This window comes from Telmatherina bonti (assembly GCF_933228915.1).
Source record: "Telmatherina bonti genome assembly, chromosome: 19".
Taxonomy (NCBI): domain Eukaryota; kingdom Metazoa; phylum Chordata; class Actinopteri; order Atheriniformes; family Telmatherinidae; genus Telmatherina; species Telmatherina bonti.
Window position 1 is genome coordinate 27,541,053 of NC_136617.1, and position 25,577 is coordinate 27,566,629.

General features: G+C 41.8%; 1 protein-coding gene across 1 annotated transcript in view; it reads left to right on the forward strand.

The window, feature by feature from the left end:
- LOC306770102 (growth factor receptor-bound protein 10-like) overlaps positions 1-25,577 on the forward strand; it is a 74,485-nt gene that overhangs the window by 14,958 nt on the left and 33,950 nt on the right. Inside the window, exons 3-5 of the mRNA XM_079258897.1 lie at positions 1,386-1,479; positions 18,770-19,031; positions 20,765-20,888. Of these exons, the coding sequence (XP_079115023.1) occupies positions 1,386-1,479; positions 18,770-19,031; positions 20,765-20,888 (480 nt within the window). The remainder of the gene's footprint in view (positions 1-1,385; positions 1,480-18,769; positions 19,032-20,764; positions 20,889-25,577) is intronic.

The following is a 25,577-nucleotide window of genomic DNA, read 5'->3' on the forward strand; positions in this document are numbered from 1 at the left end:
TTGGCATTTTAATTTTTTCAGTGAGATCTGTCACAGTGTGTGGAAGATGTGGACCCAAAGGCAGCACTGAACAGGAAGTGAACACAACAAGGAAGTGCGATAAACCTACAAAATAAAACAGGAAACTACTCAGGACTGAGACTATGTAAAACAGGGCAGTAAAACAGCAAGAACTAAACTAAAAACACGGTAACCATGACAAGATCTGGCCCAAGATCTGACAAGATCTGGCCCAAAATAAATTATGTAAAGAGTTAAAGCTGCACAAACTTTCATTGGGACTGTAAGAAAGTAGAGTCAGAGAAAGTGCATTAGAGTTTATTGTAGGGTTTTATGGGGAATGCTGCCATTAAAGTGAACTCTTTTATTGCAGGCGGGCTTCAAGTGGGAGGATCATTTTTTGCTTTGACTTTTTGACAGATGTTAATGCTGCTACTGATGACTCTCAGACCACAAACTGTCCATTATCCAAACTCACACAAAAATGCAAAAGCCCAGCAAAAGCAAAAGTAAAACCTAGACCAGCTCTGAGAGGAGAGATTGGTGTTAATGCAAGCTCAACATAAAGTATTTCTTTGGACCATTTTATTCACATTTTAACGCTAAAATCCTGAAGACATACTAAGTAAATAGTGAAACTTGCTTGCAGCCCAGCTGAAGCCTGCAGTCAGCCCACAGGCCTTGCAGCCAAGCTGCCTTCCTTGGAAAGCTTTTGGCTGCTCCTTCTCAGAGCTGTAAATCTTACTCTGGGCATTTATGGATGTTTTCGAAGCACAGAGGGGAGCTGTGAATGGGTGTGTATGTGCGTGCATGCACAACAGGACTTCTGGCCACGAGCAGTTCCTGGAAGCTACGCTTCCGCGTTCTTCTTTTTCCTGGAAAAGGGAAGATTTCAAATTTGGCTTTTTCCTCCGTTTCTCCTCCGCAGCTCTCTTGCCTCGGGGCTGCTTCAAATTAGACAATGTGTGAGGAATTTGACGGGATGTCTGCAGACGTGTGAGATTTTTCAAGCAAGCTAGGGATATTGTGATTTCTTTTTTCCTGTTTGTTTTTTTGAATAACAATTAAAATGCACAAAAAATTGCAGGTTATGCTTAAAATGAGAATTAAAGACAAACTCCATATGATGGTTATGGAGAGAGAGACTGGGGGAGTGAATGGGAAAAGTCAGGAGATCTTAAGTCACAGTGCCTCAGTGTATGACTTGATGTAATTTAGGAGCAGAGGCAACCACCCAACCTTTGTTTGACCATCTGAACTTTGAAAATAACATGCTGTCTCACCCTTCACTGACATATCTGACATCTTAGACATAGATATATATTCTCCCCTCGGATCATATGTAGCTACATTGTCATTTTCCTTTTTTTTTTTTTTTTTGACAGGAAAGGATGGAGCGCACTTCCTCTCGCAGGCCTGAGGAGCTGATTGTTTCAGGCTTTCAGCGCTCACCCAATCAAGCTTTGCCACATCACCACGGTAACTCACTTTCCGTATTTCTATCCAGCCTGTGCCAGATTCATTCAGGACTCGTGATGCAGTTAAATGAAATAGAATTCATCATCTGTTCTGTATTTGTGAAACTGCAATGAAACACAAATCCAGCTGTGTGATGCTTCGTTTGGGCGCCAGCATCGCAGTATGCGTAAGACAAGGTGGATTTAATAGGAACATAACGTGATATGACACTTTTTTTTTTTTTTTATATGCATCATATTAAACAAACCTTTTTCTGATTTAGTTTGAAGACAAACAAAGAAACAAACAAAAAAACAACACAACAAAGTGGCAGGATAGCCTCCCTCTAGAGCAGATGAAGATCCCTCAGACACAGAAAAAGGAGCTGCCTCCTCACAGTTTTTTATTCCTCCCTCATGGTAGTGACAAGGTTGGGGTGGCTCTGCCCGTCCTCTCTCAATCAGCCAGCCCATAGGTTGTGCATATTGGGTGAACCTCTGGCAGAATCATAACAAGTCATTAATATTCTCTAAATTACATTATTGAAATAATGTGGCAGTGTTTGGACCCCCCTCCCTCATTTCTATCTGACTCGGTTGGATCTCCCCACAACCAAAACCGATTTACTGGCCCACTCTTCCCAACTACCTAGAAATCGCTCTCTCCTCTTTATATCTTCCACTCCATCTAGGAATGCATCTCCCTGCATTGTTGCATGCTTTTCTCTCCAGATGGAGTTTATTGACATGTATTAAACTCCCACCCCTACCCACTGAACACACGCGTGCCATAAATCCCTCCAGCCATTGTGGAAAATCTTAAAAGTAGCCAACCTGAGCTTTTTCTTTCTCCTCCTTTGGGTAGTTTATTAGATGTGTCTATTCTGCTGATGTGATGCTGTCATGCTCATGTGGCAGTACTGTAAATACTGCTTCATGTGGATGGTGAATGGATCTTAAGAGGTTTCTGGGTCAAACAGTGACATGTAGAAGGGAGTTTATAGTAAGCAAGCATATGTGTGAAGGAGAGGGGTGTAGGTTCATACTCCAGGCAAGGACATTATGGGAAAGATAAGAGATTTTCTACAATTACCTATATAGGTTCCAGGTGTTTATATTTCTTGGATGAGTTGATTTGGAAGAATATTTTACTGTCTCCAAACATGGTTATTGCAGTTGGACTTGAATGTAGATTCGTTGAACTGCTGCTCCAATCAAATTTGGTGTTTAGATTATGCTTCGCTTCAGTTATAATGATCCCATTTGCTTTCCCATCCCATCTGAAACAAACAAACAAACAAATATCTGTCTATCTGTCTGTCTGTCTGTCAATAAACTCACTGAAGAGTCTGAAACATCGCTAAATATAGCGCCAATTCGCCTAAGTTAGTAGCAGAAGTACCGTAGTAAGTAAGTGTAATCGGCGTACCAGAAAATTGTGCTTCCACAAAAGATTACATAAAATGCGTTATCGTTTTAACGCGTTAATGTTTCTGTAATTAATTAAACATAATTAATGCGTTAAAGTCCCACCCCTAATATAAATATAAGCTGCATGTGAGATGGGAAACACAGTTCAGGAAAAAAAAACTGCACTGCACTGATCACCTGGCAGAGGTTTTGAGTTTGCAGGATGGGGCACATGTGCAATATGACATGAAACCTTTCCCACAAAATGTGTCCGACCCACAAATATTTTCACCACCTGAGATTTCAGCTGCAAAGCAAAAAAAAAAAAAAAAAAAGTCCAAAGTGAAAAGAGGTGGTGGTTACTTTGCAGTTTTTTCGGGCACATTCACATCAGCCTATTTGGTTCGAAGTCTGAAAGTCCGCTTCTTTTGGGGAGCTGTGAATGTGTCAAAGAAGCGAACTCAGTCGACTTGCAAACGCAGGTCTTCGTCCATTTCAAATGGACCAAATACAGGTAGTGGACCACAAAAAAGACACTTCCTGCATCTAGCTTTGCATTGTGGGTAAATACATAGCGATTGCGTTAAGAGTCCTCTGCCTCGTCTGTTGCTCATATTGTGCCCATTTTTGCAGTGTTTTACTTCAGTATATTTGAATGAGACAAAATAAAAAACCCAAAACGGCGATAGTTTCGTCTCCATGTTTAGCTCGCAAGAGGAAGAAACAGTTTTCTTCATGCAGGTCTTGTCCTTTCTTTTGCTAAATACTAGTGCAGCGCCACCTTTTGGTAAGAATGGGAATATATTATTCTACGAAGACTTGGAGAGTTTATCCATTTGAATGAGCTGTGCCCTGCTGGATGCTCAGCTCTTGGTTTTCCCCGCCCCTGTCACCACAGGGGTGGTCTGGCTGCAGTGTATAGGAACCGATACACATGCAAAAGGATGAATATGGATCACTTTTCCTTATCAGAGTCACAAATGATTAAAAATGGCTCCTCCAGCACATTTTATTGTTTTTTGATTCACCGCCCTCTTGGTCCTGCTGGTGTTTTCTTAAATGATTTTTTATCATCTTTAATAAAACTTGGGTGTGCACATTAATAAAGAGTCTTCCAGCCCAGCAGTGGAACTTTTATCAATGACTGAATCTTTTCATTTTAGATCAGACCCAACCAACAGTAAGGGTCACACCCTGGATCTTGTGTTCTCGCTTGGCCATCATGTTGAAAATGTTTGTGGTGAGGATGTCCATCTGAGTGACTATCACTGTGTGTTTTTTATTTTAATGTTCCTCTCGAACATTAGACTTGCTCCTACAACAACAGAGAGGAGGATCATTACAGAAAGCACAGCAGAGATTCTGTGTCTCTTTAGATCCCTGTGTTCGTAATGATTGTGCTGATGTTTATGACTTTGTGCACTGTTTTAATTCTCATTGTGGTTCCATTGTAGACCAAGTTGCTCCGCTTAAATCCAATGATGTCACCAGGAAAATGTTATGTCCATGTATAGACGAAAATATTCGGAATATGAGAAGACTATGTCGACTGAGCATCTTTGGAAATCCACAAAGCTTTAGGTAACACAGATTACATCTTAGGGATTTGATCTCCTCCTTGAATAAAACAATTAAGGAAACAAGATCCATATATTTTCCCAGCTAAAAGCATCTAAGAAGAGAAACCCTAAAGTGCTTTTTGACACCATAAACTCTATGGTGTCTCCTGCCTCATCAGCTACCCATGTGTCTTGGAATACTGACAGTAATGATTTTTTTTAACTTTTTCATTAAGAAGATCAGGGACATAAAAGCTCAAATCCTTCCACCTTCCTTGTATAGTCCAACAGTTGAGCCTCCCTGTCAAAATTGGTCCTCTTTGGTCCCTGTGCTACAATGAAACCCTCCTGCAGTTATGTGGATGTATTTGCCATTTAAGCTTTTTGTCAGTGCCTTTGATACAATTGGGCCTTAGGTGATCAAACTTCTCGCTCTCCTGTGGGGTATTTCCTAGCTCCTTTAAGCACGCCATTGTGGAACCCAGACTCAAGAAAGATGACTTGGACCAATCAGATTTTAAGAATTTAAGGCCAATTTCCAAGCTGCCCCTCCTCGCTAAAATGTTGAAAAAGGTAGCAGCAATGAAACTGACATCATTTTTAGACTCGCATAACATGTGTGACGCTTTTCAGTCAGGGTGTCATAAACATCACAATAGAAACCATATAACTAAATGGTCTTGTGACATTATGATGTCTGCTGATTTAGCGAGGTGTACAGTATTGGTCCTGCTGGTTCTGTCTTTGGCCTTTGACATCGTCGACCACCAGACCCTAATAAAAAATCTGTGGACCTGACTGGGATGTCTGGTCCAGTGTTGCAGTTATTTACTTCATTCTTAGTGAGTAGTAGCTTTTGTGTGTCTGCCAACCACATACTGTCTAAGCCCAGCAGCTTGTTCTGTGGTGTGCCTCAGGGCTCTTTTTTGGGACCGTTATTGTTTTAAATGTATATTCTTACTCTGTCAGATAATCCAGCAGTGTAAGGATGTTTCCTATCACTTATTTACTGATGATATCCAGCTGTACTTTCTTTAAAGCAGGGGTAGGCAACTCCAGTCCTCGAGTGCCACAGTCCTGCAACTGTTAAAAGTTTCTCTGCTGCAACACACCTGGCACACATCAGACCTAGTTAGCAGACTTGCTTGACATCAAACTCTGCACAACTCTGCTAATTAGCCATTGATTTGAATTAGGTGTTTTGCAGCAGGGAAACTCCTAACATCTGCAGGACTGTGGCACTCAAGTACCGGAGTTGCCTACCCCTGCTTTAAAGTATCTAAAACCCACAAATTGAGCTCCTCACTCAACTGTCAAAAAAAAGTGAAACAGTGGTTAAGCGATGACAGTCTCCAACTTAACACTGATAAGACTGAGACACGTATTATTGCTCCAGACAGTTTAATCCCCAACAATAAACAGTGCCTAGGCAACCTGAGCTTCTCAGCCAAAACAAAGCTGAGAAATTTAGGGGTAACTTTTGATAAGGCCTTGTCATTAGAGCATCATTCAAGGTATTTGGTTATAAATGGCATTTTTCAACTGCGTAATATTGCTCAACTCAGATCCATGGTGTCTAAATATGAGCTTGAGATGATCATTCATGCATTTGTAGCCTCGCGTTTACACTATTGCTAGAGCCTCTTCACCTGCCTTAACAAGACAGCTTTGGCTCGTCTTCCGTCAGTCCTAAACTCAGCTGTGAGTCTTTTGACCAGCACCAGCAGGAGAGTCCATATCACTCCCATGTTGAAGTCTCTTCACTGGCTGACAGTTGTTTATTGCATTCATTTTAAATTCTTGGTACTAACTTTCCGAGCGTTACACAGACAGGCCCATAGTTACACTACAGAATTAATAAAGCCATACAGTTCGTCTTGAAGCCCTGCGATGGGCTGGAGAGCTGTCCAGGGTGTACCCTGCCTTTTGCCCAAATACTGCTGGGATAGGCTCCAGCTTCCCTGTGACCCTTCATTGGACTAAGCGATTAGGATAATGAATGAATGAGTTTGTCCTAAAGCCTGTGGTTGTCCGGAAAAGACCTGTTAATGGTCCCACAAACCTGTTTTAAGACTTGCAATCTTTTAAAGCTGTCGGTTCCTGTCTTTGGAATGAGCTTCCCCAAGATCTGCGCTCTCTGGACTCAATAGATGCCCTTTAAAAAGCTTTTGAAAGCACATTAGTTTGGGCATGCATTTTAGTTTCAAGGTCGACCCAGTCGTTCTACTGTTCTATACTTGTATTGTTGTATTTTTCTATATGTTTTATGTTTTTATTATGTTTCTATGTATACTATGAAGCACTTTGTGGCTTTGTGTCCGTGAAAAGCGCTATACAATTAAAGTTTACTTACTTACTTACTTCTAATGGTTTGGCTCATTTGACCAAAGTGCAATGTGAACGTGACCCCCCCACTCCCAACTGAGCCGAGTCACCAATCGGACCAAGTCATTAGTTTTCATTCCAGTATAATTTTGAACAAAAGTTAATCTGCTTTAAAGACATGAAAAAATTACCATGTAAATGCCTAATGCCTAATGGAAGTGACTATACGGAATAAAACCTAATTTCGAAGTAAATGGTGTGTTTATTTTAAATCCGACTGGACTTTGAAAGGAAACACAGTACCATACATGCACAGAGAGAGTTTGGAACCAGGAATATTGTCACTTCAAGAGACTTTCTTTTTAAAACACAAACAAATAGAGGAACAAAAATGTTGTTGCAGGCATGTTGGCTTAAAAAAGCATAATAAATTATTTAATTCTGGTAAACTTTTAATTATACCACTAATGATCACCATGACTTATCTAAACCTATCATGCCAAACAAACCTTTGTGAATGTAGCGTGATACACATGGATGTCCTCCACTACACATTTAATTTTTTTTTTTTTTTTTTTAAACTCTTATTTTTATCTGCAAAGAGCAACAAAAAACATGTTTCAATGCCAGTTCGCCACACACAACTGCCTCGCGCTTCTGTGTTCTCATTGACTTCACACCGCGATGGGTTACTAAGCAACCAGGCTTGCTACTAACTAGCCATTATTAGCATGCAACCGGCTATTAGCTGAAAGAAACATTTATGCAACATAACACATCAAACCTTAATAATAAGCATACATTACACATTTTCACCGAACAATCACACAGTTCCCAACCTCCCTTCTTACCTGCAAAGAGCAACAAAAAACATGTTTCAATGCCAGTTCGCCACACACAACTGCTTCGCGCTTCTGTGTTCTCATTGACTTAACATCGCGAGAGTTCCCTTTTTGCTGAAGAGTGCAGCGAACGCGCCCTCTGCTGGTAGAAGTTTGGCGCTACATGGTATGCATGTATATGTGTGTGTGGTTTGGTGGTGGGGGGTGGTGTCCTGTACCCGGGGGCGCGGCTGGTGCGCTGGGGTGCGACCTGGCTGCCGCTGGGTGGCGGTCTGGGGATCCTGGTCCTCCGTCGGTGTGGGCTGTGCCCTCTGCCTGCGGGGGCGGGGGGCTGCTCACGGGCTCTTGGGGCCCTGGGGCCTGCGCTCTGTCTGCCCTAGGTGGCCGGTGCCCGGCGGGATCGGCCCTTGCCGGCCTGGGCCTGCTGGGGCCTGTTCCCCCTGACTGCGGGGGACTCTGGTTGGGCACCTCCTTCGCCACCTCCTGGGCAGATGCATGGCTGGCTCTGGAGTGGGGGGGTTGGGATCTGTACCTGGGGGTGACTGTCGGTTACCCGGGTCTCTGGGTTCTCCTGGCCTTCCTCTAGCTGTAGGCGGGCGGGGTCACATTGGCATGATCACTCTTCTCTAAACACGTTCCACTCTGAATGTTCTGCATGAATGTTCTGCATGTGTCACAGTCACTGAGTCATCCAGCAAGTTTATTCACTAACAGCAGGTACCTCTCTTTCTGTCTTTTTGACTTAACTTGCTAGTTTCTGGTCTTCATGATTGTCAACGGTTTTGTTCTCCACGAATCTAGAGTTGGCTTGTGTGGGTGTATATATTTATGTGTGTGGGTGGGTATGTGTGTGTACTTATGTGTATGTGTATGTGTATATATGTATGCATATGTGTGAGTGTATGTGTATGTATGTGAGTATGTATATGTGTATATATGTATATATATATATATATATATATGTGTGTGTATGTATGTGTATATGTATGTATGTATATCTATCTTTATGTATGCATGTATGTGTACATGTGTGTGTATGCATGTGTATGTATGTGTATATGTATGTATGTATGTATATATGTATATATATAATGTATGTGCGAGTGTATATACATATATATGTAGGTGGGTATGTATGTGCATATACATGTATGCATTGATCTCTTTCTTTTGTTTTTTTTTTTTTTTGTTTTTTTTATGTTCTCTTTTCTGTTCTCTTTCTGCCCCTTTCCTGTCCTTTCCGGTCGGGTCCAGTAGCATAAACTCTGTAATACAAGCTATTATCCAAAACAAATTGAAAAATAAAATAAGAATCAAGAAATACAAGGGGATCATTACATCTACAAAAGTTCCCCTTGGCAAAATAAATTTGCTCAGCAGAACACAGCATCCAGAACATCAGTCTGCTTGCTTAAATGCTGGACAAGACAAAAAAAAAAAAAAAAAAAAAAAAAAAAAAAAGAAGTTTGGCGCTACATCATGCTGGATAATATTAAATTTCTGAACCATGAATCAACTTTTCTTTGTCAGAAAAACACAGACACTTTTCAAAACACTTTGAACATTGGCTGTACTAAGTACAAATAATTAATAATCAAATCAACATGAAAACAACTGCAATCTGAGTGCAGGGACCCACTGATGACTCTGTCTGCCACACTCTCCCCCCAATAATAAATGTCTCCGGACATTCCTGATACATAAAGTGTACCTTTCCCACACGATGAATTTCCTTACTGAAGCATGGTACTACTTGTTTTAAGGTGGCACTTGACATTCAGTTCAGTTATAGTGCCCCTTTATTCAAGTATTCGGCCCATTTTGACCTATACCACCAATATCAGTTACTGTACTCTAGACCCCAATCAGATCAACTCTCAAATGTAACAGAACTCATATCGGCCTCAGTTCTTTTAGTCTGTTACCAGTCTCTTTGTTAGTACAGTACCAGTTCACTATGTTTTTCTGGAATTGTCTTTCCTTTACAGTTCAAATAATTTAATCATTCTGCTATCCAGAGTCTATTTTCTCCAAACTAGAAAACTGTTCGTGTGATGCAAGTTCAACCCGTCACCTCAGTGTCCAGTGATGTCCACGGTCGCCACATGACTGATGGTCTGTACGCTGGAGGCATACTCACAACATGTAGGCCCTCTGCACCTGCTTCCACCCAGGTTGGCTCACCCAGAGCATTGTAAGTCAGCATTCTTGGACAGTGTCTGTGTCGCTGTGGGTAGATGGTCGCTGGTGGGGGTTCCAGAATTTCTTCCTCTGATGACCCTGGCGGACTCTCCCCCGGCTCTGCAGCATCGTCCTCACCATCTCCCTCAGCTGGGATGTCTCCATTGTCCGTCTCTGCCTCCTCCTGAACAGCCGTTGCGTCTTCCAAGTCTGGGGCTCTTTCTTGCATCGTAGAAGCTGGTGTAAATGACTCTGCCTCTGGATTCAAGTCTGTGGCTCGCTGACTTATTTTTTGGTCATATGAGAAACGACACACCAGCTCAACTTCACTACTGCTATCGCTGTCGGAATCCTCTGGTTTGCTGATTTGGTGTCGTATTTTCCCTGTCTGTGGTTTCATTTTCCTCTCTCGTTTTTCAGGGGTATTTTCAGGTTTCTCTAAGGGTAGACTGTCACATGGGAGGAGAAGGTTCCTGTGTAACACACGGCTCTTACCTCCTCCCTCTGGTGCCACTTCATACACCGGGCTGTCACTACTCCTTCTTTTCATCACCACATGCACTTTAGGTTCCCAGTAGGACCGCAGTTTACCCGGGCCGCCCCTCTCTGACAGGTTACGCACGAGAACTCGACCACCAGGTTGCAGATCTGCTCCATATGCTCTTTTATCATAGCCTTTCTTGCTTCGCCGAGCTTCCCGAGCCGCGGTTTTAGCGGCGATCTCATAGGCTTGTCACATTCGGTTCTGCCAGTTCTGTAATTATTCAGAGTACGTCTCTTTCGCTTCTCTGTGTTGCAGGTTGAAAAGCAGATCTACTGGCAAGCGAGGTGACCGTCCATAGAGCAAGTAGTAGGGAGAGAAGCCTGTGACCCCACTGCGGGTGCAGTTGTACGCGTGCACCAGTTTTGTCAATGAGCTCTTCCAGTCAGCCTTCTGTTCATTTGTGAGGGTGCGAAGCATTGATAAAATAGTCCTATTGAATCGTTCACACTTCCCGTTTCCTTGAGGGTGGTAACATGTTGTATGGGACCCCCGCACGCCACAGCTCTGTTGTAGTTGGTCCATCAGCTGGTTGTCAAACTCTCTCCCCATGTCGTGGTGAATTCTCTCTGGAAATCCCACACGCAGTGCAAAATCATTGAATAGTTTGTCAACAACAGTTTTGGCAGACTTGTTTTTCGTGGCGTAGGCTTGGGCGAAACCAGTGAAGTGGTCGATCACAATTAGAATGTACTCGAATCCCTGTTTGCATGTCTCTAAGTGTAAAAAGTCAATGCATACTAGCTCACCTGGGCGTGTTGTGACAATAGTTGACATGGGAGACCTGGTTGCTTTGTGAGGACGCTTGGACTTGAGACACTCACACTCTTGGGTGACAAAACGTTCTATGTCAGAGTACATACGTGCCCAATAAAATCGATCTTGGATTAGGTTCAATGTCCTCTCAACCCCCACATGTCCCATTTCTCTGTGAAGCTCGTTGAATACTGTTTGACGATGCTCTTTTGGGAGGATAAGGTGTTGTTTATCTCCTGCTTTCCGAAAGAGAACTCCATCCTCACTGACATGCAACTTTGCCCACTGTCTCATTAACACTCTGACATCTGCCGGTTCTGCTTTAAGAGCTCTCCTAGATGGTTGTTGACTGTCCCTCTTAAAATGCAGAATCCGACCTATTACAGGGTCTTTTTCCTGGCTGTCTCGTATCTGTTCTGGTGTCAGGGACTTGGTTTGGGGGTGTGCACTGGCGTCTCTCACTAGGTCTAGTGCTTCTATGGGGATTGTTGCTACCCAGACCTGGGGGTTGTCTAACTGTACCATGACTCCCTGCACTGCCGCACTGAACGCTTCCTGACCCATCTCCTCTGTACATTGTGTCATGAATACATTTATGTCTAATGGCATCCGTGATAGGCCATCCGCATCTGCGTTACTGTTTCCCGGCCTGTACTTAATGGAAAAATCAAACTCAGCCAGCTCACCCACCCACCTATGGCCTGTAGCGTTAAGCTTAGCTGTTGAGAGGATATACGTTAGGGGATTGTTATCTGTATACACAACAAAGTGTGGGGCATGATACAGGTAATCCCGAAAACGTTCACATATTGCCCATTTTAATGCTAAGAACTCTAATTTTCCCGAGTGCATGTAATAGTTCTTCTCCGGTGGCGTTAGAGTCCTGGAACCATAGCCTATGACTACCATCTTGCCATTCTGTCTCTGATAAAGTACAGCTCCCAACCCCTCTTGGGATGCGTCTGTGTGGAGAACGAATGGTTGGGTCAAATCTGGGTAACCCAGAATGGGAGGCTCTATCAGTTTGTCTATGAGGGAGTTCAGAATCTTTTGGTAGTTATCAGTCCATTGTATAGGAGTGTTAGGTGGGAGGTTACCTTTTTTCCTTGTAGTGGCCCTGACCTTCTCTCCATTCTTTTGACCTGGTTGAGTTGAGAGCAGCTGGTAAAGGGGCTGGGCTATTCGGGAGAAGTTTGGGATGTATGTTCGGTAATAGGAGAGGAATCCCATTACTCTTCTCAACTCTCCCACTGTTGTAGGTGCTTTCTCCTTTAAGGCCTGGACTGGGGCCACTTCAGATGGGTCCATAGTGTAGCCTTGTCCAGACACCAATCGTCCCAGAAATCTCACCGTCCGCTTCAACACCTCACACTTACGGGGACTGAGTTTCACTCCGTGTCCCTGATATCTCTGTAACACTGCTCTCAGGTGCTCAATGTGGTCCTCAAAGCTTGGGCTATGGACCAGATTGTCGTCTAGGTACGGTTGACACATGACATCTCTCAAGCCACGTAAGCAATCTTCCATGTTCCTCTGGAATTCCGCAGGCGCTGCACTCAACCCAAAGGGAATTCGGACCCACTGGTAAAGGCCCCAGGGGGTTATGAAAGCTGTCAGAGGCTGGCTTTCTTCATCCAGGAACCCCTGGTGATAGGCCTTCCCCTGGTCCAATACGGAGAACCAGGAGCTGCCAGTGAGGGAGTCCAGCATATCTTGGATTCGGGGTATGGGGTGGCGATCAGGAACTGACTTTTTGTTCAGCTCTCTGTAATCGCAGCACAGCCTTAAAATCCCATCCTTCTTTCGTACACACACGACCGGTGAGGCATACGAGGAGCGTGAAGGTGTAATCCAGCCACGGTTCAATAAATCCTCGATATACTCCTTCACTTCCTGGTGTAGTGGCTTTGGGACTGACATGTAGGTTCTTCTTACTGGGGTGTTATCGTGCAGCGTGATGTGGAGTTTCAGTGAGGGGATTGAGCCGATATCATCATCGTCATATGCAAAAGCATGACACTCCTCTCTCAACAGCTGTTTGGCAATCCTCCTTTGCTCCTCGTTTAGGTGACTAAGGTCGATCGGGGGGTCCCACCAGGCAGGTTTCCGTTTTGTTGAATTATCACCATCTGGAGCTGATGTTGTGTGAGTAGGTGGTTTTGCTCCCTCCCCGATGTTCATTTGCTTGACACTAGCTGTGTAAGCAGTTTTTACTGTCTGCAGGTGACCGAGAACAGTGCGCTGTGTCAGAGTTACACTGTGTTGGTTTGTGTTGGTGATGGGGATTGGTATATAACCTTTCCCTTTTTGGGGGACCCTGACTAGACCCACCTCTATTGCTACCCCTTCTGGCAACATCCGCTCTTCACTAGGGACTAGAAGCAGGTCTTCGCCATAATACTGACCTCCAGTGTTGACATTAACAAACACTGTGGTGATCTGTTTGGCGCCTAACGTGAGTGTTTTTTGTCCTGTGTGTACAATTCCTACATCTTCCTCACTAATAGGGGCATGGATAAGCTGAAGCACTTCTTGTGCTGTCTTGAATGTTATCTGGAAGGCTTGACACACAGTATGGATGGTCTCAGCCTTTGCTGTCTGACTACCCTCTCCTGTTATTTCCTCTATCACGTTGTAGCCAATTATGGGCTCTGCAGCTACGTGTGGATCGCTTGATACTAAAATGGGTACTAGAAGTGGCGTTGTCATGGCGGATTCTTTCCCTAGTCTAAACTCTACCTCCACCCAGCCAATGAAGGGGATCTCAGTCTGGTTGGCTGCCACTCCCAATAAACTGTCTGAGCCTAACAGTTCGCTGAGAGGTCGCACTATACTGTGTGGTAAGTGCAGCTTTCTCCATTCTTCATTAATGATGGTCGCCTGAGCGCCTGAGTCCCATAAAGCTACTACTGGAACTGTATCCATTGCGCAATGCACAGTGTGTCTCTTTGCAATTAACTTGATGAGTCTTTCTTTGCGTCGTGGTGGGAGGTAGTTAACCGATGAGATTTGAGACCATATGAAAGGAGAACCATGCTTCTGCATGTTGAGACTGGATGATTCACGGGCTACCGAGAGTCCCGGCTCGGCAGCCCAGTCTCGTTTCCCTGCTGCACTCTGGTCCGTCGACATCCTCTGGAGAGGTGCCCCTCTTGTCCACACTTAAAGCAATGTCTACAGGAGTCGCCTATCTGAGCTTCCTGACACGCCTGACATCCTCTGGGCCGACTACGGTTGGGCATAAACCTTTTCTCTGTTGAGCTAGCTCGTGTGGCTTCTACTGTTTGTAACATCAACTTCTTAATTTCTAGCACCTCTGCCCTGAGTACTTCTATTTGGTCTGTCTCTGTCTTGAGTCCCTGCCTTTTCTTACTCTTCCCCCCTACTTCATTGGTACCAGTGTCAACTGCTGCTGCTGAGGCGTCAGGTGGATACACCTTTGCCTGCACGTCACTGACTTTTGGGGGCTTATTTTTTATTGTCTTTCTCAGTTTCTGCTGTCTTTCCTGCTCTATATTTGCAGCCTCACTGATGCGCTCAATCAACACCTCATCTGTGACGGTACGATTACTGAGATATGGCTTGATCTGGAACTTAACTGCATCACTGTAAAGACCAGTCTCAATGGAGCGAAGGAATTTTCTCTGGATTAACTCAGGACTAAAATGTTCACCTTCCTCACCTGCCTCTTCCTCATTGAATTTTCTCATTAACTTCTCTTTCAGTTCTATTGCTCTGAATAAGAAATTTTGACTCCTTTGGATCTTGCGTCATGTTCATCAGGCGATGCAGTAAGTCAGAGGAGGAGTCCACTTTGAAGTGACCCTTAAGTATGGTCTTGAGAGTTTGCAGTGTCAGCTCTCGCTTTATCTCCAACAAATCTCCCGCAGATGAAGACCTGGGCTTACTGCACGGGTGACTGCTTCAATGATCTCAGCTTCTCCATGTCCTTTCCGTTGCCCCGCTTCAATCTGATTTATGAGGCCACTTTTGTATGGCGTGTTTTGTTGTCAGATGCTGACCAGACTCCTGCAGCGGGTCCTCCACATTCCAAGTCAAACTTAGTGGACGAAAGGGAGAAGACGTTTTCTTTCTATATGTCCTCTGGGTTCCCTGTTTAAAGCCAGCAGTGCAACGTGAGCCAAGACAGCCACTGGAGCAGGGAGAGGAATGCCTACGAAACCATTATTATCGTCTTAGAGTTGCACAAGGCTGCATTTTTTATCTAAAACTCCAGTAGCCTCAATGATTAAGTACGGAGGGAAGAGAAAAACTGACAAACATCTGCATGGTGGAGGATCATAAGACGATGTTAAATTCTGTTTTATGTACTTTGCTTTGACAGGAGTGGTACATTATTCTGTGAGGAAATCCCACACAGCCATCTTGAACTGGGGCTTTTGCCATTCCAAACAGGACTGAGTTCATACAGATCTCTCAGTATTTATTTATTTTTTCTTAATAGTGTTTTAACTGGAACAGTTTGGTGCTGCAGAATAATTATTTTGCTTTATCTCTACACTCCCAGATGTTTCTATGCTGAAATAGACTTGAGTGTTTATCCTTGTAGATGACCGCTGGGTGAATTTGCAACCATGACAGCACATTTTGTCAGCCTTGACATGACTAAATGTTTGGGTTGCATGCATTGACAAACACTTTTTCTTGTTTTCATACGAATAAAATATCACTGCTTGGATGCTGATATGCAACTTCATCTGTGAAACACCTCAGCATTTAGTTCTTGCGTCATCTTTATCCTTCTTATGTTTTGCAGGTGTTGCAGCAACAACTGTAAAAACATACTAGAAAGACTTTATTGGAAATTATTCAAAATATATATGTATATTTTTTAACTAGTTGAAAAAAGACCTGAAATGCCCATGACCAGCTTTGTTCACAATACTACAGAGATGAAGCACTACAAGTCATTCCTCAGTTTGTTCTTTAGAGCTCTGATCACGGCAGCAATAATAGGACATGGATGTCAAGGTTTGTGGTGGTGTGGGGACCCAATTGCAGGATGGAGAGGCAGTAGGGAGGCAATTTGCAGGATTTAATCCCAAAATAAACTTGACGGAGAAATTACAGGCAACTACAGACAAGCAAAGCTCAATGAACCAGCACATGAGAACAGAAACCAAGTGATATAAATACGGTGAAAACAATGAGACACAGGTGTAATTAATAAGCTAAATGAATCCAGGTGAACCTAATGACGGGAAATAAGGCTATACAGAAATCACGAGAAAAAACTAACAAAAAGTCCAAACCATGACAGTAAAGTGGCCACCTAACATTATCTCCTGGTTTGTGGGGCGTGTGTTAAAAATGTACCGTACAAATGTAAGCCAGACACAAGTTACCATGGTTCCAAGCCGAACGCAAAGTTTTTTCCTATACATATTTAAAAAAAAAAAAAAAAAAGCATTTGCACGAAAGTGAAATGACAACTATCATGCAGAGAAAATGCAAATAGGACCAAACATGGTGTAGTGCACATGCCAGGCCTCTAGTGGGCAGTAAAACCTTTACAACACACCCAGGTGTGTGTGCATCCATAAAAAATGCAATACAACAGCAAATGTTGCATACTGACTGCTACTTATCAGGTTTTAGAAAGGGTTTTGCTTCAACAGACTGAATTGATTAAATATATGCAGCTGTACAACCATGACATGGAGGTCTACCACTGTTGTGCTTTTTGCAGAACAAAACAGGGTCTACACTGTAAAAACAGGGTCTGAGTGCGCAAGTGCACGTGATGATGTGAAAGACGTCACCCAGAGATTCTGATTTCTGTTTACACAGACAGAACTCGTCTTGCATTATAAGTACTGCATTAGAGCATGAAGTTCATCTCTGCACCTCTTCTCCACCCTGGACCACGGCTACCATTAACTCAGGTGCTGCTGCAAGATGTCAAGACATTAAAGTGGCAACACCACTTTCCCTTCTGCACTGCTGTTTGCAGCAGTAAATTTAAGAAAAATTCTAAAATACGTCAAACTTTTTTTTTTTGCACCCAGTAGTGTCAACTTGCAGCCATTACAATCGTAACACAATTCGTGTTTAAACAAGCAAGCTAGCGTTAGCTACCGTTAGCTTACTCTTTTTAACACCATTGTCTTGACTTTAATGGTGCCCAAACTGTCTTCCTCATTTCCAGAGTGCTCTGTCTTGCCCTTGATCTTTTCTTTTTTCTTTTTTTTTTTTTAGCTGAATCAAAAAAAAAACAAACCAGCAGATACAGTCACAACGATGTCCTCCATTGTTGTGTTGTTTGTGTTACAAACGAATGACATCACAGGACATGTGAGACATCTTGGTACGTGGACCCCTTCTACATTTAAGGGTCCTCAATTGAAATAGAAAACTACCGAAACAGACTAGAGCTGAGTAGATACGAGTGGAAAAAGGGGATGTGAGCGAAGCGACTCCTGCTGTTTTTGGAGCAGCAGCTTCTTTTCCGCTCTAGATGTTCATAGTGCGTGTGTTTGTGTATGTATACATACAGCACCGTGCTTTTTTTTTTAATTTAAAAAAAATTTTTTTTTATAACATTTCACTGTCTAATCAAATTCACATGCCTATGTGTGCAGAAAGCACATGGTGTCCCATCCTCTAAGTGTGCACGTGTGTGTTGTTTTGCTGTTCTACTTTGTGCTGATCATTTGGCCACCATGTGCCATGAACAGGCTGGTTAATGCTCCGTGTGCTGTAATTTCTTCCGACAGGAATGTTAGGAATTCTGTGTGGTGTCGGGGTGGGACTTACTTAGGACCGAAGGCCCTTAGACACACATACATCTACACACACACATGCACATACAGAAGCATACTGAGTGCCCACTTGTCAGGATATTTAAGAGCTTATTGCGTTTTAATTAAGTCTACTCTAAGTGAAAATATTGCTGCAAGCATTAATGGTGCGTTTAGGGTGTGAGTTTTTAGATATAAAAAGAAAGTTGTACTCTGTTACTTACAGTTGGCCTCTGAATTCATTGGGGATGGCTTTAGTTAATTAATTACAGTTCAAGTTAAAATATTACCACTAACAACTGACCTGCAGGAGCAACTCCTTTCACACTGGTTTGCTTTGGTTGATCATTTGGTCTGCGGGCGAGTGCTGGTTCTAACCTCCACTGCCTGATAGACATCTCCATCTCCTGAATGACAACTTCCACATAGTTGGCCCAATAACAAGCCAGTGAGCTGGTGTACTACACAGATACTGGAAGAAATCCAAGCCAAAGTGAAATCCAACACAAGGATGGGTAAAAAGTTCAGAACAAGGCCGTTTCTTTGTTTTCTTTCTCTCTCTGCTCATGCTGGATAGTTCTGGGCCACAGTGTGCTTCTAGCAGCATTTTTACCAGCGCTCATATTAAATCCTAACTTGCTAGTTTGGATTGAAGATGCAGAGCAAAACATTGCTAAGTTGTGTGTTCAAAGTAAAAGGACTTGATGATGTTGGGTTTATAAATCCTCTCAAGTGATACTTAGCTTCCAGGATTCTGTGCCTTTGTTTTATTCATCGCCAGACTTAAGTGAGACGGATGATTTCAGATGTAATTAATTTACAGTTACACTTATTTTATTGAAGTTTACTTTGTTTTAGAAGCAGCTTTAAATGTTTCTCTCATCCCTCATCTACCTTTCTCCCCAATTTCCATCCCACCATCCATCTGCCTCCACAGAGGATGATGTCGACCTGGAGCAACTGGTGAATGAAATGAACTCCTCTATGGACAGTGTGCACTCCACACAGGCAGACACGGCACTTCTCCTAAACAATGGCCACACGCACGCTCCTCATCAGCATCATCACCCCCACCATCCACATTCTGCTCACCTGGGACACAGCCTGGCTCACCGCCGTCACGTCCCGACACTGCTGCCTTCTTCCCCCTTCAGGGAAAAGCTGAGACAGTCTCAGCCCATGCACATCCAGGCTGTCAGGTAAACACACCAAACGTGGGATCTCTGTGTTAAACTAGCCGCTGCATTTTTAACACTTGTTGATCTTTAGAAAGAATACTAGCATAGTTTACTTAAGTGTTTCTCAATCCTGGTCCTGAAGGACCACTGCCCTGCAGGTTTATGTTCCTTCCAACTCCAGCACACCTGATTCAGATTAATTAAACTGTGCATCAAGTAAATTGCAAGTCTGCCAATAAGCCATTTAAGTCAGGTGTGTTAGCTGTTAGGTAGACTTACCTCTAAAACATGCAGGGTGAAGGAAACTGAGGATCAGGATTGAGAAACACTGGTTTTCTAGAAAATGGCCCTCACTACTTGAGTTCTGCTGCTTTGCTGAGCATTCGGTTAAAAAAAAAAAAAAAAAAAAAAAAAAAAAAAAGGGAGACAAAAAAATAACTTGCATAAGAATTCAAACCACAAATATTTAGAATAATTTAGTTTTTTACCAGTCACTGCCAGACTGGTTATTTCTCTGAGTTTGGCACATCTGCCCACTGGGATTTTTGCCCATATTTAAACCTGGATCTGCTCCATTCCTTCCAGTTTATGGGTTCTGTTGCTGTACTGCAACCCTGAAATCATGATTTTCAGTAAGATTGTGGTCAGAGTCTCGCTACTCGACTCCAAAAAATTTAAATGTTTTCACTCAAACCATCCCAGTGTTGCCTGTATGCTCACGCCCCATCGTCCTGCTGGAACTTGAACCTCTATCTCTGTCTCAAATCTCTGGCTGAATGGAACTGTTGCCCCTCGATGTGTGCCCATAGCACCATTTTCCATCCCTACAGCATAATACTTCCACCACCATGCTTCACTGTGTGATGCTGGATGATTTAGATGTAAAGTTTGCTGCTGTTATTTTCATTTTAAGGAAAAAAATAAAGTTAGACTTGTTTGGAGAGCTCTCTTTGGCTTCTTTCTCATAAAGTCCAGCTTTTTGGGTTGTAGGGCTTAAATGGGTCACGAACAGACTCTGTTGCAACTCGTTTTCACATTCAGTCCTCCTTGATTGATGTAGTTTTCCCTTTTTTTTCTTTATTAGTTTTGTTAAACTGCCATATCATTTCCATTCTCTAGCTGGTTTTCATATCGGACAAAGATGAACTGGGAAATAAGCAGTATGGCAAATACTTTCACAAGCCACAGTGATTATTATTGTAGGTTATCCAACTTGATTTGTTTCTCTTTTTTTTTTTGGGAAGGGGGGGGGAGATAATCTGTGTAAATCAAACTTGTCTTTTTTCATATATAAAAATGGAAATCTGCACAGTCTGCAAAAAATGAGAAAGAAGTGAAAACTTGGTAGCTGTATGAATGTTTAAAGAAAAAAAAATGTTCTTTTAACTGCAATTATAGTGATTTTAATGTCTATGTTAATGATAATTAAATACTGAAGTGTGAAAATTGGCTTTCAGATCCTTTGTGACACTTGCAGCTGTTTGCGCTAATGGTTAATTTCATTCAGTAAAATCCCATGATCATAATAATCTTTTAAGAACCTCCTCTGATCGGTATTGGTAATTTAATTTCCGACAGTAATTTAAGATTATTTTTTTTAACTAACAACAAATTTAATAGGATAACTTTTAGACTCACTTTTTTAGACTCACTCACTCAGTTTTAGACTAAAAAAAATAAAAGATGTTGCTAGGCTCAAAAGATACCTGGTACTGTGTGTATGCACCACTATGAGAATGTGGCTCCCTCTGCAGGTGCTTGAAGGAAGAGCTGCAGCTGCGTCCAGCCTCGCTGCCGGCCATCCCCAACCCTTTTCCAGAGCTCTGCAGCCCAGGAGGATCCCCTGTTCTCAGCCCTACTCAGACCTCCGACACCCATGCAAGTACACCTACACATTTCCATTAAATCAAATGATCTACAGTTTTACAAGTCTTGGTTGGGTGGCTACCTTTTTTTTTCTATTTTTCTTCTGTTCAGTCAGTCACGTTGTGGTTGAGATAGATTCCTTCTTGGATTTGTTCAACTTTATTTGATCAGTCACAAGAGAAGTACTTGTATGCTGATCATGTGTGTGTGTGTATGTGTGTGTGTGTGTGTGTGTGTGTGGTTTGAAACCAGCTGACTGGCCTGCTGTGTTCAGGTCAGATTAGCATGTGTTGACTTTGGCCGTGTACAGCCTTTCCTTCCATTACACAACAGCTCACCCTGGGTTATCTGGCTCTATGCTGTTGCAGAGTCATCATTATCAATCACATGTACACACACATGCATGGATGTTTTGCTGTGGAAGGAGGTGAGCAGGGTCTTCAGGATGCTGCAGACAGAGTGCAGACTTCCGTGGCAGGGCTGGGAATACAGTTGGGAACATCTTCAGGTCGAATCTTTCTGAACCTTCAGAGTCTTTCTGCTGGCGCCCATTTCCGGTTCACACGGTTCAAGCTGGGCCTTACGTGTCACTTGTGTGTGTGTGTGTGTGTGTGTGTGTGTGTGTGTGTGTGTGTGTGTGTGTGTGTGTGTGTGTGTGTGTGTGTGTGTGTGTGTGTCAGCCTTGCCCTTCCTTCCTCCTGTTGAGCCTCCTGTCCCAGGAATGTTCCATCCTTCCCAAAGATGTTTTCAGGATGCCCAACCTGAACAATGAAAGTTATTTTCTCTCCACATTTATGCACACATACATGCACAGGTACACACACACACACACACACACACACACACACACACACACACACACACACACACACACACACACACACACACACACACACACACACAAACATGTGATAAGGCAAAGCATTATTTTTGCATTTTGTTGACATCATCTCACAAGGTCTGGAGTCACAAAGCAAGTTTGCATTTTGCACAAAGGATCTTTTGTGTGTGCATGAGTCTGAGAGAGCTGAATGAATAATCTCTCATGTCTCCTTCCTCGATCATACTCATCATGCCCATAGTTTTTCCATTTACTTATTCTCTTGTGCGTCGATGAAGTAGACAAATAATCTGTCATTAATTTGTAAACACATATGATGATGTTACACTCCAAACATGTCCACCTGCAGCGTTTCCTCTTTAGTTCAGTTTTCAAACAGTGTACAGTTTCAGACTGTGCTGCTTAGAGTTAGAGTGTTAGAGTTTAAAGGTGTGTGGCAAAAGAAAAAATTCAAAGTGCTTCATCATTTTTATCACTGAAAGCAAGAAAGAAAAAGAAAATACCAAAGAAGCAAGACTGGTGGCAGAGAGACTGATGAGTGTGAGAGGAGGTGATGGAGATCATGGGAACTGGAAACATCTCCCACATTACCATGGTTAACATGACTGATAAGGGGATGGCAGGGTCAGCTGGGAGGTTTAAAATGCAATATTACACACACATGTAGGGTTCACATATGCATTTAGCCCATTTAGGTGATCTCTTTACTTTTCCATAAAAAAAACATTTTGTCTATAAATACATACATACAAATATATGTATTCATGTATGAACATATACATATAAATATATATTTGTATATATGGAAATAGAAAGAGAATGGTTCACAATAAAATTCTAAAATGGATATTTTCTACATAATGAAAGGGATTTATTTTTAACTTGATTCAAGCAGCATGTCTTAAACAAAAGTTGTGTAGGTGTTACAAGGCATATGAAAATTACAGCCATAATTGAATATGAAAGATTAAACAGGACAGTGAGTTATTATCAATTATTGCTCAAAGACACTATATTGTTAAGTCCACAAAACAACACCGAAAATATATTACAAATAATGCTTGGAAATAATTTTATTGCTGAAGATGATCAATGGCATCTGTGTGCATGCAATCAATGAAAACCTGTTTACATGTAAACCAACCATGCACTGATCATGTAGACAGTGTAATCTGATATCCTTTATCAGTTAACTGCAATGATCTGATTACCTGGATTTCTCCTCAGTGCTCTGATATGTTTATACAGGTAGACCTGTATAACTGATCAATTTAGTTTTTTTTTTTCCATTTTCCAATAAAAAGCTGGAAAAGACACCATCACAACAGGAGCAGTACACATAAAAGAAAAACACAACAGCGTGGAGCAGCAGGACGTCAGAGTGTAAACAAAGTAAAGCATTAACTTTTAGCCTATTTTGCAGCTTATTAGTTCCATAATAGCAGCTAATGCTAAGACTGTTGGTGCCGTCATGTTCACCAAAGTTTGAAGATTGCAGGAAGGTACTTCATATGCAACGACATACTTAACAGTAAACTGTACAAAATCTGGTAAACTGTCGTAAAAATCAAACAGGTGGGAACAGAAACTTCATATTTCTCCTCTGTTTTGCTGTAATTTATTCAGACAAAGTAATCAAACACTGAATATTTTATGCTGGGAATACTCTAAGGTCTACATGTCCCTTGACACCAAAAACATTCATGTGGATGCAGTTATTGTGGAGCAAATTTCCTTTGGATTTGTTGTTCTTTGGCATTTTTCTTAAAATGTAGGCAATGCTTAAGGGGGTTAAAAAACACATGACAGATGTCTTTACAACTAATTATTAAAAAATGGGCTCAAATAGAGCATCACACTTTACCAGTTTATCCACCTTTACAATGTGGATGCCAAAAAGCAAGACTGGTGGCTTGGTCTAGCCCTTAAAACTACATTATTTAGAGAATTTACACATCGTTTTCAGCCCTGAGCTGAAGAACAAAACCATTTTGTAGTCTGACAAATCTAAACTATGAAAAAAAACATGAATGCTGCATCCATCAGTTTAGGCATGGATGTGCATTGGCTTAAGTAAAACATCTGTGAAACATCTTTGAAAGCATGCTGAACCGTGTATACATGGTTTATAGCAACATATACAGATATACAGCCATCCAGATGATTTTCAAGTAGTTATAGGATATAAATTAATTACATGCCACTAAATTCTGTTTTTTTTTTTTCTTCATACAGTCTTTATTTCTAATTTGGGTTGACTTTCTTTAAAGGGAGTGTAGATAATTATGTTGTCCCCTTTAAATAATGACATTGTACATCGTAAGCATGGTAGCTGAATGTGGATCAAATAAAAGACATTAACAATAAAAAAGATGCCATTTTGAGAGTATATTTCAATGTCACAAGCCAAACTTGGTAAAATAACTCAATACAACTGAACAGAGAATTAAGACAAAGTGGGTTGTCTCTCAGTACACTGCTTCATGGGACCTGCTGCACTTGTCCTTATCTTCTGAGCCCCACGCCCTCGGTTTCATGACACCAAACTTAAGCCCCTTTCCTTCCCCTGTGTTTAATAATTTAAAAACATTCAATGATAATCACTTCTTTTTAATTGTCTGAACTTAATATAGATAAAAACACAATACCATCAAAAATAGAGAAAGGTCAAGTAAACTTAATATAAAAAAAAGTACAATATGAAATGACAAGTTTTTCTTTAAGCGTGTCCATGAAACCAACAGGGAAATAAAAAGTGAACATTCCTAATCATGCAATTTACTAATTTTAATCTAATATTATGCAAAGAATGATCAGAATAAGGACAATGAATGATTAAATGAGTTGTTTCTGGATTTACTGATATCACTCATTTTCAGGAACAAGGAATACATACAGAATCATCTATTGAAATTCCTGTTAAATCACTGATCACTGTATTCAGACTCTACGACTAGACTGAATAGCAAGTGGAATGGCTGACCTGACCGTCTGGTCACAGACATTATTATCAGAGTTATCTACAACTGCAGATACAGGTGAATGGGCCTCCAAGTCAGTTTTAATCTTCCTACAACGAGGTTAGCTGGACGGGGGCAGTGGCCTCAAACAAAAATGATGCAAATTAGAACTACCTCAGAGAGGCTTCTTAGAGGAGGCCAACTCAAGAAAAAAGAAAAGCTTTTTTCACACTCCTCATGATACGCTAATGCACATCATCTGGGTTACACATCAGCTGGCGTGAAGCTACTGTTATGTTAAATGTTTCCCATGAAGACAGAGTATGCTTTCTTACAGAAAGCGCCAAACCGACTAATACCGATTCAGATGTAGCCTGAAGAGTCTGCTAACAGAAAACTTCTGTTTCAGCTGGTGGAGAGTAACTATAGTGCCTAACTAAATTCTGTTACACTCTGGGTTTTTATGATTAAATGCCTTTTCAAAGCTGCAAACTTTCAACACTATCAGCTATTCTTTGTGACAGTTGACTTAGAAAGCTAACTTATAAAACTAGCCTACTTAGCATGGTTGCATTAGCATGCTCATAACAGCCTCAACACTGTTAGCATGGTAAACATTATGCTACTAGCATGACTATAGAATTATATAATGAAGTTAAGCTTGTGTAACATCTTACTAAACTAGTTTTATTAACTGGCATGCTGTAATTGTTGCTTTTGTAAAAGTCATGCACGTTATGCTAATTCACAAAATGAACTGTAGCTAGCCCTTGTTTAATTATTGTATATAATACATATATATATATATATATATATATATATATATATATATATATATATGTATTATATACAATAATTAAACAAGGGCTAGCTACAGTTCATTTTGTGAATTAGCATAAC